Below are 13,235 nucleotides of genomic sequence, written 5' to 3'. Positions count from 1 at the left end.
AAAAGTAAGGGTGCTCCTGCTGCTAACGTCCTGAGATCACAGACATGCAAAATGAAGGAACTGGCAGCTGAAACTTTAATGGTAGGAAGTGTAGACTGAATACTTGGGGAAAAAACACAGTAGCTCTATATGACAAAAAAGTCCTATTAGCATTTATGTGCTTCAAAATGACGAGCTAGACGATTCTACATAACTGTGGGGCTTTCAGCTTTTAAGTAAAACCCCATGTTGTAAGTACAGCATTACTTACTTTTTTTTTATTCAAAGGATTGTTACTATTATGATTATGTATTATTTTGAATATTAATACAGTGCCTGTTGTTGCATTGCACACTGCATGTTCAATCATTTCTCCACCTTATGTATTAACTTAAAATACTATAGAACCATAGAATCGTTTAGGTTAGAAAAGACTTTTAAGATCATCAAGTCCAACCATTAACCTAGCACTGCCAAGTCCACCACTAAACTATGTCCCTAAGTGCCACATCTACATGCCTTTTAAATACCTCCAGGGATGGGGGACCACTCAACCACTTCCTTGGGCAGCCTGTTCCAAGTCTTGACAACCCTTTCAGTGAAGAAATTTTTCCTAGTATCCAATCTAAACCTCCCCTGGTGCAACTTGAGGCTATTTCTTCTTGTCCTATTGCTTGTTACTTGGCAGAAGAGACTGACACCCACCTTGCTACAACCTCCTTTCAGGTAGTTGTAGAGAGTGATAAGGTCTCCCCTCAGCCTCCTCTTCTCCAGGCTAAACAACCCCAGTTCTCTCAGCTGCTCCTTATAAGGTCTGTGCTCCAGACCCTTCACCAGCTTCCTTGCCCTTCTTTGGACACGCTCCAGCAACTCAGTGTCTTTCTTGTATTGAGAGGCCCAAAACTGAATACAGTATTTGAGGTGCGGCCTCACCAGTGCTGTGTACAGGGGGACAATCACTTCCCTGCTCCTGCTGGCCACACTATTCCTCATGCAAGCCAGGATGCTGTTGGCCTTCTTGGCCACCTGGGCACACTGCTGGCACATGTTCAGCCGGCTGTTGACCAACACCCCCAGGTCCTTTTCGGCCAGGCAGCTTTCCAGCCACTCTTCCCCAAGCCTGTAGCATTGCATGGGGTTGTTGTGACCCAAGTGCAGGACCTGGGACTTGGCCTTGTTGAACCTCATGCAGTTGGCCTCGGCCCATCGATCCAGCCTGTCCAGATCCCTCTGTAGAGCTTTTCTACCCTCAAGCAGATCAACACTCCGCCCAACCTGGTGTCATCTGCAAACTTACTGAGGGTGCATTCAATCCCCTCATCCAGATCGTTGATAAAGATACTAAACGGAACTGGCCCCAGTACTGAGCCCTGGGGAACACCACTTCTGACCGGCCACCAACCGGATTTAACTCCATTCACCACAACAATTTGGGCCCGGCCATCCAGCCAGTTTTTTACCCAGCAAAGAGTATGCCCATCCAAGCCATGAGCAGCCAGTTTCTCCAGGAGAATGCTGTGGGAAACGGTGTCAAAGGCTTTACTAAAGTCCAGGTAACCAACATCCACAGCCTTTCCCTCATCCACTAGATGGGTCACCTGGTCATAGAAGGAGATCAGGTTAGTCAAGCAGGACCTGCCTTTCATAAACCCATGCTGACTGGGCCTGATCACCTGGTTGTCCTGTACGTGCCACATGATGGCACTCAAGATGATCTGCTCCATAACTTTCCGCGGCACCGAGGTCAGACTAACAGTCCTGTAGTTCCCCAGATCCTCCTTCCAGCCCTTCTTGTAGACGGGCATCGCATTTGCTAACCTCCAGTCAACTGGGACCTCCCTGGTTTAGCCAGGACTGCTGATAAAGGATTGAAAGTGGCTTGGTGAGCACTTCCACCAGCTCCCTCAGTACCCTTGGGTGGATTCCATCTGGCCCCATAGACTTGTGTGTGTCTAAGTGGTGTAGCAGGTCGTTAACCATTTCCCCTCGGATTATGGGGGCTTCATTCTGCTCCCCGTCCCTGTCTTCCAGTTCAGGGTGCTGGGTACCCTGAGAACAATTGGTCTTACCATTAAAGGCTGAGGCAAAGAAGGCATTAAGTACATCAGCCTTTTCCTCATCTTTTGTCACTATGTTTCCCCCCACATCCAGTAAAGATGGAGATTCTCCTTAGCCCTCCTCTTGTTGTTCATGTATTTCTAGAAACATTTTTTGTTGTCTTTTACAGCAGTAGCCAGATTAAGTTCTAGTTGGGCTTTGGCCCTTCTAATTTTCTCCCTGCATAACGTCATGACATCCTTGTAGTCCTCCTGAGTTGCCCGCCCCTTCTTCCAAAGGTCATAAACTCTCCTTTTTTTCCTGAGTTCCAGCCAAAGCTCTCTGTTCAGCCAGGCCGGTCTTCTCCCCTGCCGGCTTGTCTTTCAGCACATGGTGACAGCCTGCTCCTGCACCTTTCAGATTTCCTTCTTGAAGAATGTCCAGACTTCCTGGACTCCTTTGCCCTTCAGGCCTGTTTCCTGAGGGACCCTGTCAACCAGGCTCCTAAACAGGCCGAAGTCTGCCCTCTGGAAGTCCAAGGTAGCAGTTCTGCTGACCCCCCTCCTTACTTCTCCAAGAATCAAAAACTCTATTGTTTCCTGATCACTGTGCCCAAGATGGCCTCCAACTGTCACATCACCCACAAGTCCTTCTCTGTTCACAAACAACAGGTCCAGCAGGACGCCTTCCCTAGTTGGCTCACGCACCAGCTGTGGGTGACAGCACTCCAGTTGTGCGAGTCATCCCCTCATGTTTCCGTGATGGCAACTATGTCATAGTTTTCCTGCTGCATAATGGCTTCTAGCTCCCCGTCTGTTGCCCATGCCGCATGCATTGGTGTAGGTATTAATACTTGGACCTAGATAGCTTGAGGAGGCACAGGGAATCACATGCAAGTAAGGTTTTGAATCAGTTGTCCCTGTGCAAATCAAAAGCACCCCAATGAAAGAGAGGAAACTGTTGAAAGTAAGATCATGTCCATTCCTATGCAGTCCAGTTTTACACATAATGCACTGGATATAAAAGTTGACTGGGAAGCAGCACAAGGATAAGAAACTGCATCACTGTGAAGACAACATTTCAAGTAACATTGGTTTTGTTTGTTTGTTTTAGTTAAAATGAATGTGTTGCCTCAAGCGGTCCTACGAAGCCCAGGGGGGCATCCCAGATTCATAGAGCAGGCTATTTGCCCCTCGTTAGACTTTGCAAGGTATGTACCTCTTTTCTTTCAGAGTACCATTTTACATCATCATGAATAGCTTCAATCAACTATGCCAAGGTGACAAATTACATTTGCTTTTTTGCAATATTTAAAACTGGAAAAATCAGAGACAAGTAAATTCTCTCTTAGGAAGGTTTCATAATTAAAAGGGAAAAAAAACGAAATAGGAAGTGTGTTCTGTAGATATTTCATCCTAATTTTTCAAAACCCCTTCAAGAGCCATAGGAAGTTATTTCCATTTAGCATTGATACAAATGTAGGTCATTGAAAATGTACTTACCTAGATATAAAAACAAGATTTTTTTTTTTCCATTCAGACACGAAACAGTTTTGCATGTCTCAAAATATAATGAATAAAACTGGCTTGAAAAACATTATCCTGTACTTAATAACTGAGACAGTTAACAACAGTGCCATAATACTTTCCAGCCATCTGCTTCTTGCACATGCCTATATGGCTTTCTGTTCTGTTGAACTCATTTCTCCTCTTAGTTATTTGTATCGATACATTTTTGTCTCCCTCAGTGAGTACTGGTCTCTCAGTTACTACTCTGCTCCACTATGCTCTTTTTCCTGGAATTGCCTCTTTTTCAGAAAGAATTGTGGTTATTTTCTTTTTCCTCCTCTTCTTTTTTTTTTTTTTCCTTACTCCCTCCCCCCCATCCTAGCATTCCCCTTAACCTTTTTTTAGAGTTCAGCAGCTGCATGTCCATGTCTAAAAGCAGTAAGGATCTAGAAAATGGTATCCTTGGGCGCAGTCTTTCTGAGGGGCTTGTACTGATAGGTGTCCTCTCACATACTGATAGAATAAGGATGTGCAGTGATGTCTTACAATTTTTTTCTTTTTAAATCTGTTATGGCTGGAGCCATGTTCTGTAGCCATCGCTTTTTCCGGTAACTACTTTGATGGAGAACTGACCTCAGAGGTAGGAGGCTTGTTTCTTCCCTGTACTTGGGGAGTTTCATGTTCAAGAAGATCACTCTGCAGCAGTCCTATAGAAGTTGTGCCTATTTGCAGAAAAGAAATGTGTGATTCTGTAATGGTCTAGACCAGGCTGTAGATGTCTAGTGATTAGACCAAGACAAGCTCTGCCATGTTCTTTGATAGGAAATTTTGCCAAACTGGAGTCTGAGTTAACAGAATAGGCAGTGGGGATAAAAAGTTGTGTTGAGAATCAGTTTGGTCCTTTATGCAAATTCAATTAAAAAAACAGGTGTATTTATCATGAAGTTTATTTCTACAAAAAAAAACAGTAGCTATTTTTTTGCTGTGTAGACTGGTAACAGAAATAGTTATAGGAAGACATGGTGTAAAATGTGGGATAGGTGTCCATTGGATTAAAATATATTTGTCTTTAATGAGTGAGTGATTTAAAATTAAATACGAGCCAATTTACAGGTAAGTAGACTTTTTTATAAACTATTTATGAAATATAGTGAGTCATCATGGAAATAGTGGAGAAATAAGGCTAAAACAGTTTGGAAAAAGCAAGTGACAACTTCTGGAAGAAAAGAAACAATGCCTCTTAGCCAGTGCCATCCTCACCTCATTTTTCCCCACCAAGAAACAATGTCCATTCCAAGTCATGGTCTCAGTTCTTCACATTAATTATTTTTATTGTTTTTAATTCTCATTGCATATAACAAGCCATTTTAAATAATTATTATTTGAGTTGATGGAATTTTCTACTGTGTATTTTTTCCTATGTATCATCTGCCTTTTCTTTGTTATTTAACATCATTAACATCATTGATAATAACAGCCAGGATGAGATAAGTATTTATCATTTTTAGTAACAAATTCTATAAAGAATGGATGACCATGTTTGTAGTTGCATCAGTCCAATACAGGGTATTGCAGAACTTACATAAAGAGTAATTGGTTTGCAAGTCATTGCTTTTGTTTTTTTCCCCTTGGCCGTAGTTGTCTTTAAGTTAGAGGGCATTAGCAATCAGAACTTTAAGCCTTGATTATAAAGCAGGTGATATTTTAAATTGTATATGATTCTAGGGGCTTTTCCCCTGATTGTTTTTTATTAAAATACCTTTGAGAAGATAATGAGAAGGCACCAGGATTTCCTTTGTTCCAGTTTGAGATTATTTTTAACTGCAGTGTAGGTTAAATTGCAGCAAGCTGATAGTGATGCCTAGGAATTTGCTGCTTGTAGTTGGCTCTTTCAGTTTAGGGGTTTGGACTCCCCCCGCTCTGCCCCGCCATAGCTGGTGTGTTCTCTGTGTGCTACTGTTGTGCAGAAAGCTCATTTTTGCAGTCTTAAAGTACAAAGGTCAGCCAGGGAGTTTTGTGTTGTCTACGGAATACTTCATATTTAATTACTATTTTTCAATTTTTCTATTACTATTTTATATATATATATACACACACACACAATATAAATCTATTGTATCTTGAAATATGTTTTACATCAGTTTAAAACATACAATAATTACCTTATTGTCATTATCTTAATGACATTATGTATCTTCTTAAATTGTGACTATTTTGGTGTGAAAATTTTGATATTGATTATAACTGAATTTTTATGGCAGTATCTATAAGGTGTACATTTTGCATGGTCAGCAGCAACTCATACGGATCGTGTTATGTGCATCTTGAAAGCATAAGTCTCTGTTGGTGCAGCTCAATAGTAATAAATTCTGGAACAAATTTAAATGCCCTATTTGTGCCGGAAGTTTCCACTATTACATTGTTTTAAAAACAGACATGTCAAAATATTTCTACATTGCTTAGCTATTTTGCTTTCATTTAATGAACTTCATGAAGTGTCTTTGGTATTCTCAGAGCAATAAGGAGCATGACGCTTATATTAGCTAACATTATGAAAAGAACTTACTCTCATCCTTGTAATGAAAGACAGCAGTGTAATACAGACAGAGAAAGAGGAAAGTAATAGATTTATGTGGAACACTAATGTTTAATTTCTTTTATCTTTGAGTGATTAACCAGACAATCTTTATGCTCTTTTACAGAAGAATAAAAATAAATTCACATTACTTTTATAAAGATAATATCCACTACAGTTGGGATATCAGAATCTATTTAAATACACTTTATGGTCAGTAAGTGCATATTATCCTTTAAAATTCAAGGCATCTCTTGTGTATCAGAGTGGAGATGCAAAAAGATGATGGCTCAAGTGAAAGGTGAAATGGTATGCAGTTCAAATTTTAAAATTAGATCCATGCATCCTGAAATTTGCTGTTTATTTTAATGCCCTTTGATTACCCCCTTAGTGGTCCAGCTTTTGCAATATCCTGCTCAAACTGTGGAAAGCTGAGAGCAGTATTAAAAGTCTGCATTGCACTAAGGAAAACATCTTGAGTTGGGTTTGGGATTTTTTGGTTGATTTTCTTTTTTTTTAATTTTGCAGAAGTTAAATACCAAATGGATTGGACCACTTTGGTCCATACTGATAATGCAAAAATGTAATGATTCTGGTTTAGAAAACAGTTTAAATATGGATAGCTTAATCGATTATTATTGATTTAGCTAATACACAATTTCTTCTAGTTTAGACAGAAATATCAGATAACCAGGTCCTTGAAAGCTACTGCCAACTCTGTTTTCTTTCAGAAATAAAGATTTGAAATAGCTACAGACCAAAAAATTAAAAGGATATTTGTATGTGTTTATAGAATGTCTGATATATTACTTTGTCAATATTTCAGTATTTAGCTCTACTTGGCAATGCTAATATATTATACATGCTGCAGAAGTCTATGCTAGCACCTCACAGTGTTTCTTTTAATTTTTTTTCATTTAAATTTAGGATTCATTTGATCAAAGACAAAGATGGCATAGATGATTATTTGGCGAAGAATATCAAAGGGTTGTCAAAACAAGAAGCTGCTGCGTAAGTTGGCTTTTTTGAGGCATTTTAACACCCATAAGTTTATTGTTTCCTTTGTTTCTAGTCATCATAATCATTTAAATTTAAAGTTCCCCAGGCCCTACCCTTTTTAGTGGAACTTGGCATTTAAAAATTGAAGTTGATATTAAATAATGATGGTTCCTTTCTCCTGATCTTAAATATATCAAAGCATTTAACTCCTTGGTTTTACTAATTTGTATATTTACCAAAGTATTCTATCACTTTCGTAACATTATTGTTAAGATTGTGTCAGTAATTATATTTGAAATTGTGCTGCTTTTTTTTTTTTTTTTTTTTTTTCTTCCTGAGCCTCTGTGAAATATCTCCTCTGGGATAGAAGCTTAGTATACCAACATACACATTCTTGAAATTTTGAATTATTATTTAGCCAAGCCCAAGTGCTGACTTCTGCAGTGAGGCATTTAATACACCATTAGTTATTTAGAAACCCAATGAATGAAAGAAATCTAGATAACTTTTGATTTCTTATAGCTGAGGTATTTACATTTAGAAGTTACGAGAGACTACAACTGACTTATTCTGCTGGAGTCTTTTAACAGATCTGGGGTTCAGCACCATCAAAATTAATGAAAGAATTCTAACAAATCTGAATTGCTGGTTGCTTAAGTGAGATGATTTATTTATTTCAATATTTAAATAATAAAAAGATGCATATACAAGGGCTCTAGGCACCTTAACAATTAATATTGCAAGACCACCCTTACAGCATAAAAACATTCTATCAGTCAGACAGGAATTCGACCAGCTAGTTTCTTGCAAAACATGCTTCTTTTCTCCTTGCTAGCCTAAGAATGTACCTGCAAGCCTTCCCTAAAAACTTTCAAATGAAAATCTAGAAAATTACCAAATTTGAGTTGAGGGGTAATACTTTAGCAGTGTCGTAAAACCAGACTATATAATACTCAGCCAGCAGATACACTTTCCTTTCCTGTGATACATGTCCGTTTTGCTTTTATTTTACAATGGTGACATGTTAAAGTGTTCTGACTATCAGTACAAAGATTGTGATGTAACTGGTCTGATGGTCTAGGAGAGCAATCTGGTTAAAGCAAACTCATACTTTGCTTTTATTTGAATTAAGACTAGGTTCAAAGATGACAGACTAAAGATTAGTTCAGTGATGGGATTGGGCAGGACTTTCTCTATATGTTATGCTAGGGTTTGCAAAGTTCAATTTGTTCCTTTGTTTCTGTAGGAGAGACACTGTTATCATGGTCACAGGCTGTGCGAGAGAGCAGCCTGACAGTGACAGGAAAGTGAGTTAGGTGAGGCAGTGGGAAATGCCGTGTTACTGCTCTGTGAGCACACGTGGTTGATGTGGGACAGTTACCTTTGATCGTGCTGTCATAATAATCGTGCTAGGTGTCACAGCTGGTTTAAATATTCCCTGCTTAAAGAGAAGGAAACTAAGATTGGTCTGTGGCTCGGTCGCATTCTGCATGAGCGGGACCAACATAAGGAACAGATCCTTCCCAAGCGAATGCTGTGTTGACAGAGGTCCTGTCCCGTGAATTAAGGGTAGCTCTGCGAAGGGGGAAGAAGTATCACACCTCAGGGAGCAAGCACAGAAAAAAAGTACATTTGCTTATTTTCACCCTAGTTCCATACCAGCTGTGCAGTGCTGCTGTAGTCATTGCACTACAACAGTTGTTGCAGACTGGCTTGCCTTCCCAGTGAGCTGTTGCATTCTTTAGCCCCTGTGGATTTCCACAGTACACACACCATGCTAGGGACAGAAGTGTACTCTCTGTGATTACACAAGAACTCACTGCTATTTTAGGAAGGCCTTGGGGCTTCAAAGAGCATTTTACAGCTCTGATTTGATCAGGTCAGCCTTTTACTGCCATTAAAAAAACAAACAAACAAATAAATGAAACAAAAAAACCCAACCCCCAAAACACTCGTATATGATTTTTCTTTTTATATCCAAACCCTGAGTCTGGAGGTTGTGGAAAAGGAAACCAGCAAGGAAATCCACAATGAAGTGAGAATTTTATCATCTGTTCTGCAATACCTACACAAAGTGGGGTGTTTCCTTACTGTTTTGTAATACGCTGTTTTTCAAAGTTATTAAAGCCTATTAGAAGATTAAACTGAACTATTATAGGTATTCTGGTTTATTTCTATGGAGATTTTTTTAAGTACATCTTTTAAAAGATTATGTTCGTGTTATGTCTATTTAATTATTCTCAGAATTTTAGCTTTTGATAATAGCTCAGCAGTTACAAAATTTCTATAGTATGTAATTTACTAATGCTGTTCCATAAACATGATACAATCATTTGAGAGCAAGTAAATGGTAACAAACTATCAGCTACACAGTTATATTAGTACTAGGCTAATCTAGTTTTAAAAAACTAAATGCCTCAACTGTAATTTTAAACCTATTTATGAAGTAAGGCAAAGCCATATCTGTAAATGATCTTACTGAAATCAATGTTATGCTTTGTATGTCTCAGCAGCCAACAGATATTTTTATTTTAAAAAGTGTGAGAAACGGTTTATAATATGCCACATATTTTTTTAAAATATTGTTTCCATTCCAGAAGTAGATTACTGCATTTCTTTATAAAAGGACAGGATATCTTTTTTTTTGCCGCCTAAATATCTGTACTTTTGTTTAATATGGAGGTTAACTTAATAAGTCAGTCATTAATTTGTCAAGACAAATTCTTGTAGCCACACTCCTGCTTAATGTTAACCACCCTTTATTTTATTTGGTGCATGTTAGGCAGATAACAAATTTATTACCTCCTAAAAGAAGTAATGTATGGGTAGTATCACATTTATGGAAACAAGCAATGTTCTTTAAAGCTGTTCCCTAAAATTGTATCCTTCGCAATATTCTTTAAAATTAAGATAAGCTAGTTTCTTCATAGTTGAAGGAAAAAAAGGTTGCAGTTATCCTTCTGTTGTACAGTATCATACTCTGTTCCGAACTTCAGCAAATGAGAAGAATTCCATTAAGTGTGCTTATGTTATAATCTCATTTTTCTGTGGAAAAATGTGGAGATGTCTTTCATTTTTTTTTTCTTTGTAATAATTTTTTGTCCCAGGGTGATATTATAGATGAGGAAGAACAAATAGTGCTTAAGAAAGATAGTACTTTAATTGTATTAAAACAAGATATTGCTTTGTTTTTTTCATTGATTTTGTTTCGTTTCCTTCTCTACGACTTTAACTTGAAATAAGAAGTGAATGTGGTGTAAGAAGCTGGAAATGGGAAAAAAAGTAAAGGTTCCCATTAATGCAGAATATAACTGCTTTCTTGCCACAGAACTGGGCTTTTGCAAGCTTATGAAGAGGTTGGCTGACTCCAGTGGCCTTCAGTGTGCTTTCCCTGATACTTTCTGTTCTTGCTCTTGACTCACCAAATCATTAATGGCTCAAAATCAGGTTGCAGTAAAAATTAAAAATTGTTCTTATGACTGATCTAAGAGTCAAAAAGTTTGTGATGAACTGTGAAGTAATGCATTTTCCATCAAGAGATTGATTCCAGGGTTGAATCCTCAAATGAGGATTAGAGCCTAGAATGGACCAGAATTTGATATTGTCATTCCTGTTTCCTGATCTTTTTGTCAGGGCTAGAAGGATCAAGTAACAATTCTCTCCTCTTCATACAAACGAAAATTTTCCAAAGATGACCATATCATTAAAAAAGAGTTAAAGACTAGGAAGAGAGACTTTGAAATCTTTTTGATGAGAGGAACAGCTTTGTTTAGTAGTAACAACAAAATACTACATTAGCAATTCTACTAGATGTATTTCTGTGAATCGGATGATGGAGTTCTAGTGTTCTCACTCAAGATGCATTGGTAGTCAGATGACATCTAAATTATTATACAGAGACAGTACGGACTGACCTATATACTTAGAAAATTTGTATTTGTGTTTTCTGTCTTGTGAGTGGTGGATCAGTATGTTATGGAAAGCTTGCCTTGACAAATTTGTGTCAGTACAGATATGTTCTGATATGACTTTTTCAGGCAGGAGCAAGATTATCTTATATGCGTTCGAGCAGACGTTTTTGAGATGTAGTGGGTTGTTCTGCTCAGAATTCACCAGAAGGCTGGTCCACTTCGAGACTATCTGGAACACAAAGAGGCAAAGGCTTTAATTCTCAGGTGGGCTGTGACCCTCAGAGCAGTTGCCAGCCATCTCAGCTAGCACTGGGAAGATCAATCATTAAACTACTTTGCAGATTGTATACTGAAAACTGGAATATAATATTTTTGCTCTAGGAGTGATGACTGGTGAATATAGTAGCAATCCTTTGCTGCTGTAAACTTTGTTCTTCTCTGCAAAAAAAGCAAAGGGGTTTTCACCTAAATTTAACTGATCCAGAGGACTAGGTTAATCACCCCATAGAATCAATGGAAATTATTAAGAATAAGTAATTTCATTAGTTGAGCCCCATCTTTTAGGATTCAGACAACTGCTTTCGAATAAAGTGGATTATATTTTTGAAGCACCTATTTCTCTCCATTGCTTATATAAAGAGCTTAGGGTGACCAGCTCAGATGTAGACATGTACTTTTACTGCTGAATCCCACACTGGAGAACTATTGAATTTTGAAAGCTGTAAAAGGGATCAGGTAGAAGTCTTAGAGAGTTGCGTTCACTAATTCCTGAGGCAGCATTTCTACAAGAAGCTAGCAAGTCCAGAACAAAAGTGACCTAGCATCCATCTTAAATCTTCTGTTAGTGCCATCTCATAGAAGATTATTTTTCCATTCTTCAGTGAGAGAATTAAAAGGGACAAATTATTTACTACCCTTCCCCCAAAGTTTCTGCTGTTTTCAGTGTCAGTATCAGCTATGTAGAGTTAAGGAAAAAAGATGTCAGAGAATTAATGAGGGATTAAGACTTAGTGCTCAAGATAAGTTTGTGGAAATCAAAGATTTCTTTCCTACATCCTTACTTCTTCTACCAGTTGGTCTCTGAATATTCAACTCCATCTGTCCTCCAAGACTAAAGAGGAAGAAACTTCCTCACCTGATTAGAGGCCGGGATGATCTGGAGAGCCCACTGAGGGAGAAGAATGGGATTTGTGGGCTGATGGAGAGAAGATTTAGCTTGAAGGGTGTTTTATTCTTTGTTTTCATCGTAGCCATGATGGACTAGTAAGCCCTACTATTAGACTGGCCGCCTTCTGATCTTGTCCTCTGTTTATAAGTTATTTAAATCATGAGCGTTTTCATACTCAGTTTTAAATCTATTTGCTTTTCTTTTTGTCCTTATTCTAGTCTTTTGTGTTGATGGACCAGTTCTTTAAGAAAGCTGAACACAAATAGCTGATTGGGGTTTTGATTAATCCAGACTTTTTAGTAGCTGCCACCGCTACTAAATAAATTAGTAAGGTGACTTCATAGGTGACCTGTGAAATCTTTTACTCAACAAATATATCGGGACCTTTTTTCATTGACAGCTTATCATATTGCCATGTTTTCTTTTTCACAACCTGAAATCTTTACTGGGGCTTCCCAGTTTGAACATGCATAATTTAGGCTTGGGAATTTTGCGTTGTAAGGTGGATTTGACTATTTCTGTGTTATGGAGTGAGGCTCTCAAGGGACAAGGGAGGGGCACTGCCGAAAATAAGGGTTAGGGAAAGTATCTTGTTGGTGTGGGATTAAGGCAAGAAAGGAGGAGGGGCAGCTGCTATTACTAGAAAGCTTGCAAAAGGCAATTTCAGACACAGACAGATAATGTGTAGGTGCAGATACTGCTTTTCCCTTGTATTTCAGTCCTTGATTGCACAGTACTTGGTTCTAGTGATGCACTGATTTGAGCTGCTTCCATTTCTTCTGTGTATGACACTACGAAGACAGAGGGAGAAAGGAGATCTCAAAGCAGCTAAAGAAGGACATAGCAGCAAAAGGAGAAAGAAATAAACTGTTCCTTCCATTTCATGTTCAGGTCCTAGCAAGATTTTGCTGTTCTTGCTCATGTCAATCTTTGGATGTGACCTGTGAGCACCTTATGACCCTCTGTGTTCACATTTGTTCTCTGGTTGAGAACTGGTGGAATGTTTTGTCAACTCATTTACATTTTATGAGGATATTTCTTCACTTTTAAATACTAAA

At 38.4% G+C, this 13,235-nt stretch overlaps 1 protein-coding gene across 1 annotated transcript in view; it reads left to right on the top strand.

The window, feature by feature from the left end:
* Positions 1–3,134: 3,134 nt before the first annotated feature.
* The window catches only part of TTC29 (tetratricopeptide repeat domain 29), an 85,348-nt gene continuing 75,247 nt past the window's right edge, over positions 3,135–13,235 (top strand). The window contains exons 1-2 of the mRNA XM_075709439.1: positions 3,135–3,226; positions 7,027–7,110. Of these exons, the coding sequence (XP_075565554.1) occupies positions 3,135–3,226; positions 7,027–7,110 (176 nt within the window). The remainder of the gene's footprint in view (positions 3,227–7,026; positions 7,111–13,235) is intronic.

The sequence above is a fragment of the Pelecanus crispus genome, chromosome 4 (genome assembly GCF_030463565.1).
Source record: "Pelecanus crispus isolate bPelCri1 chromosome 4, bPelCri1.pri, whole genome shotgun sequence".
NCBI lineage: Eukaryota > Metazoa > Chordata > Aves > Pelecaniformes > Pelecanidae > Pelecanus > Pelecanus crispus.
The sequence above is the reverse complement of the archived record's forward strand: the minus strand, read 5'-3'. Positions and strand labels throughout refer to the sequence as shown.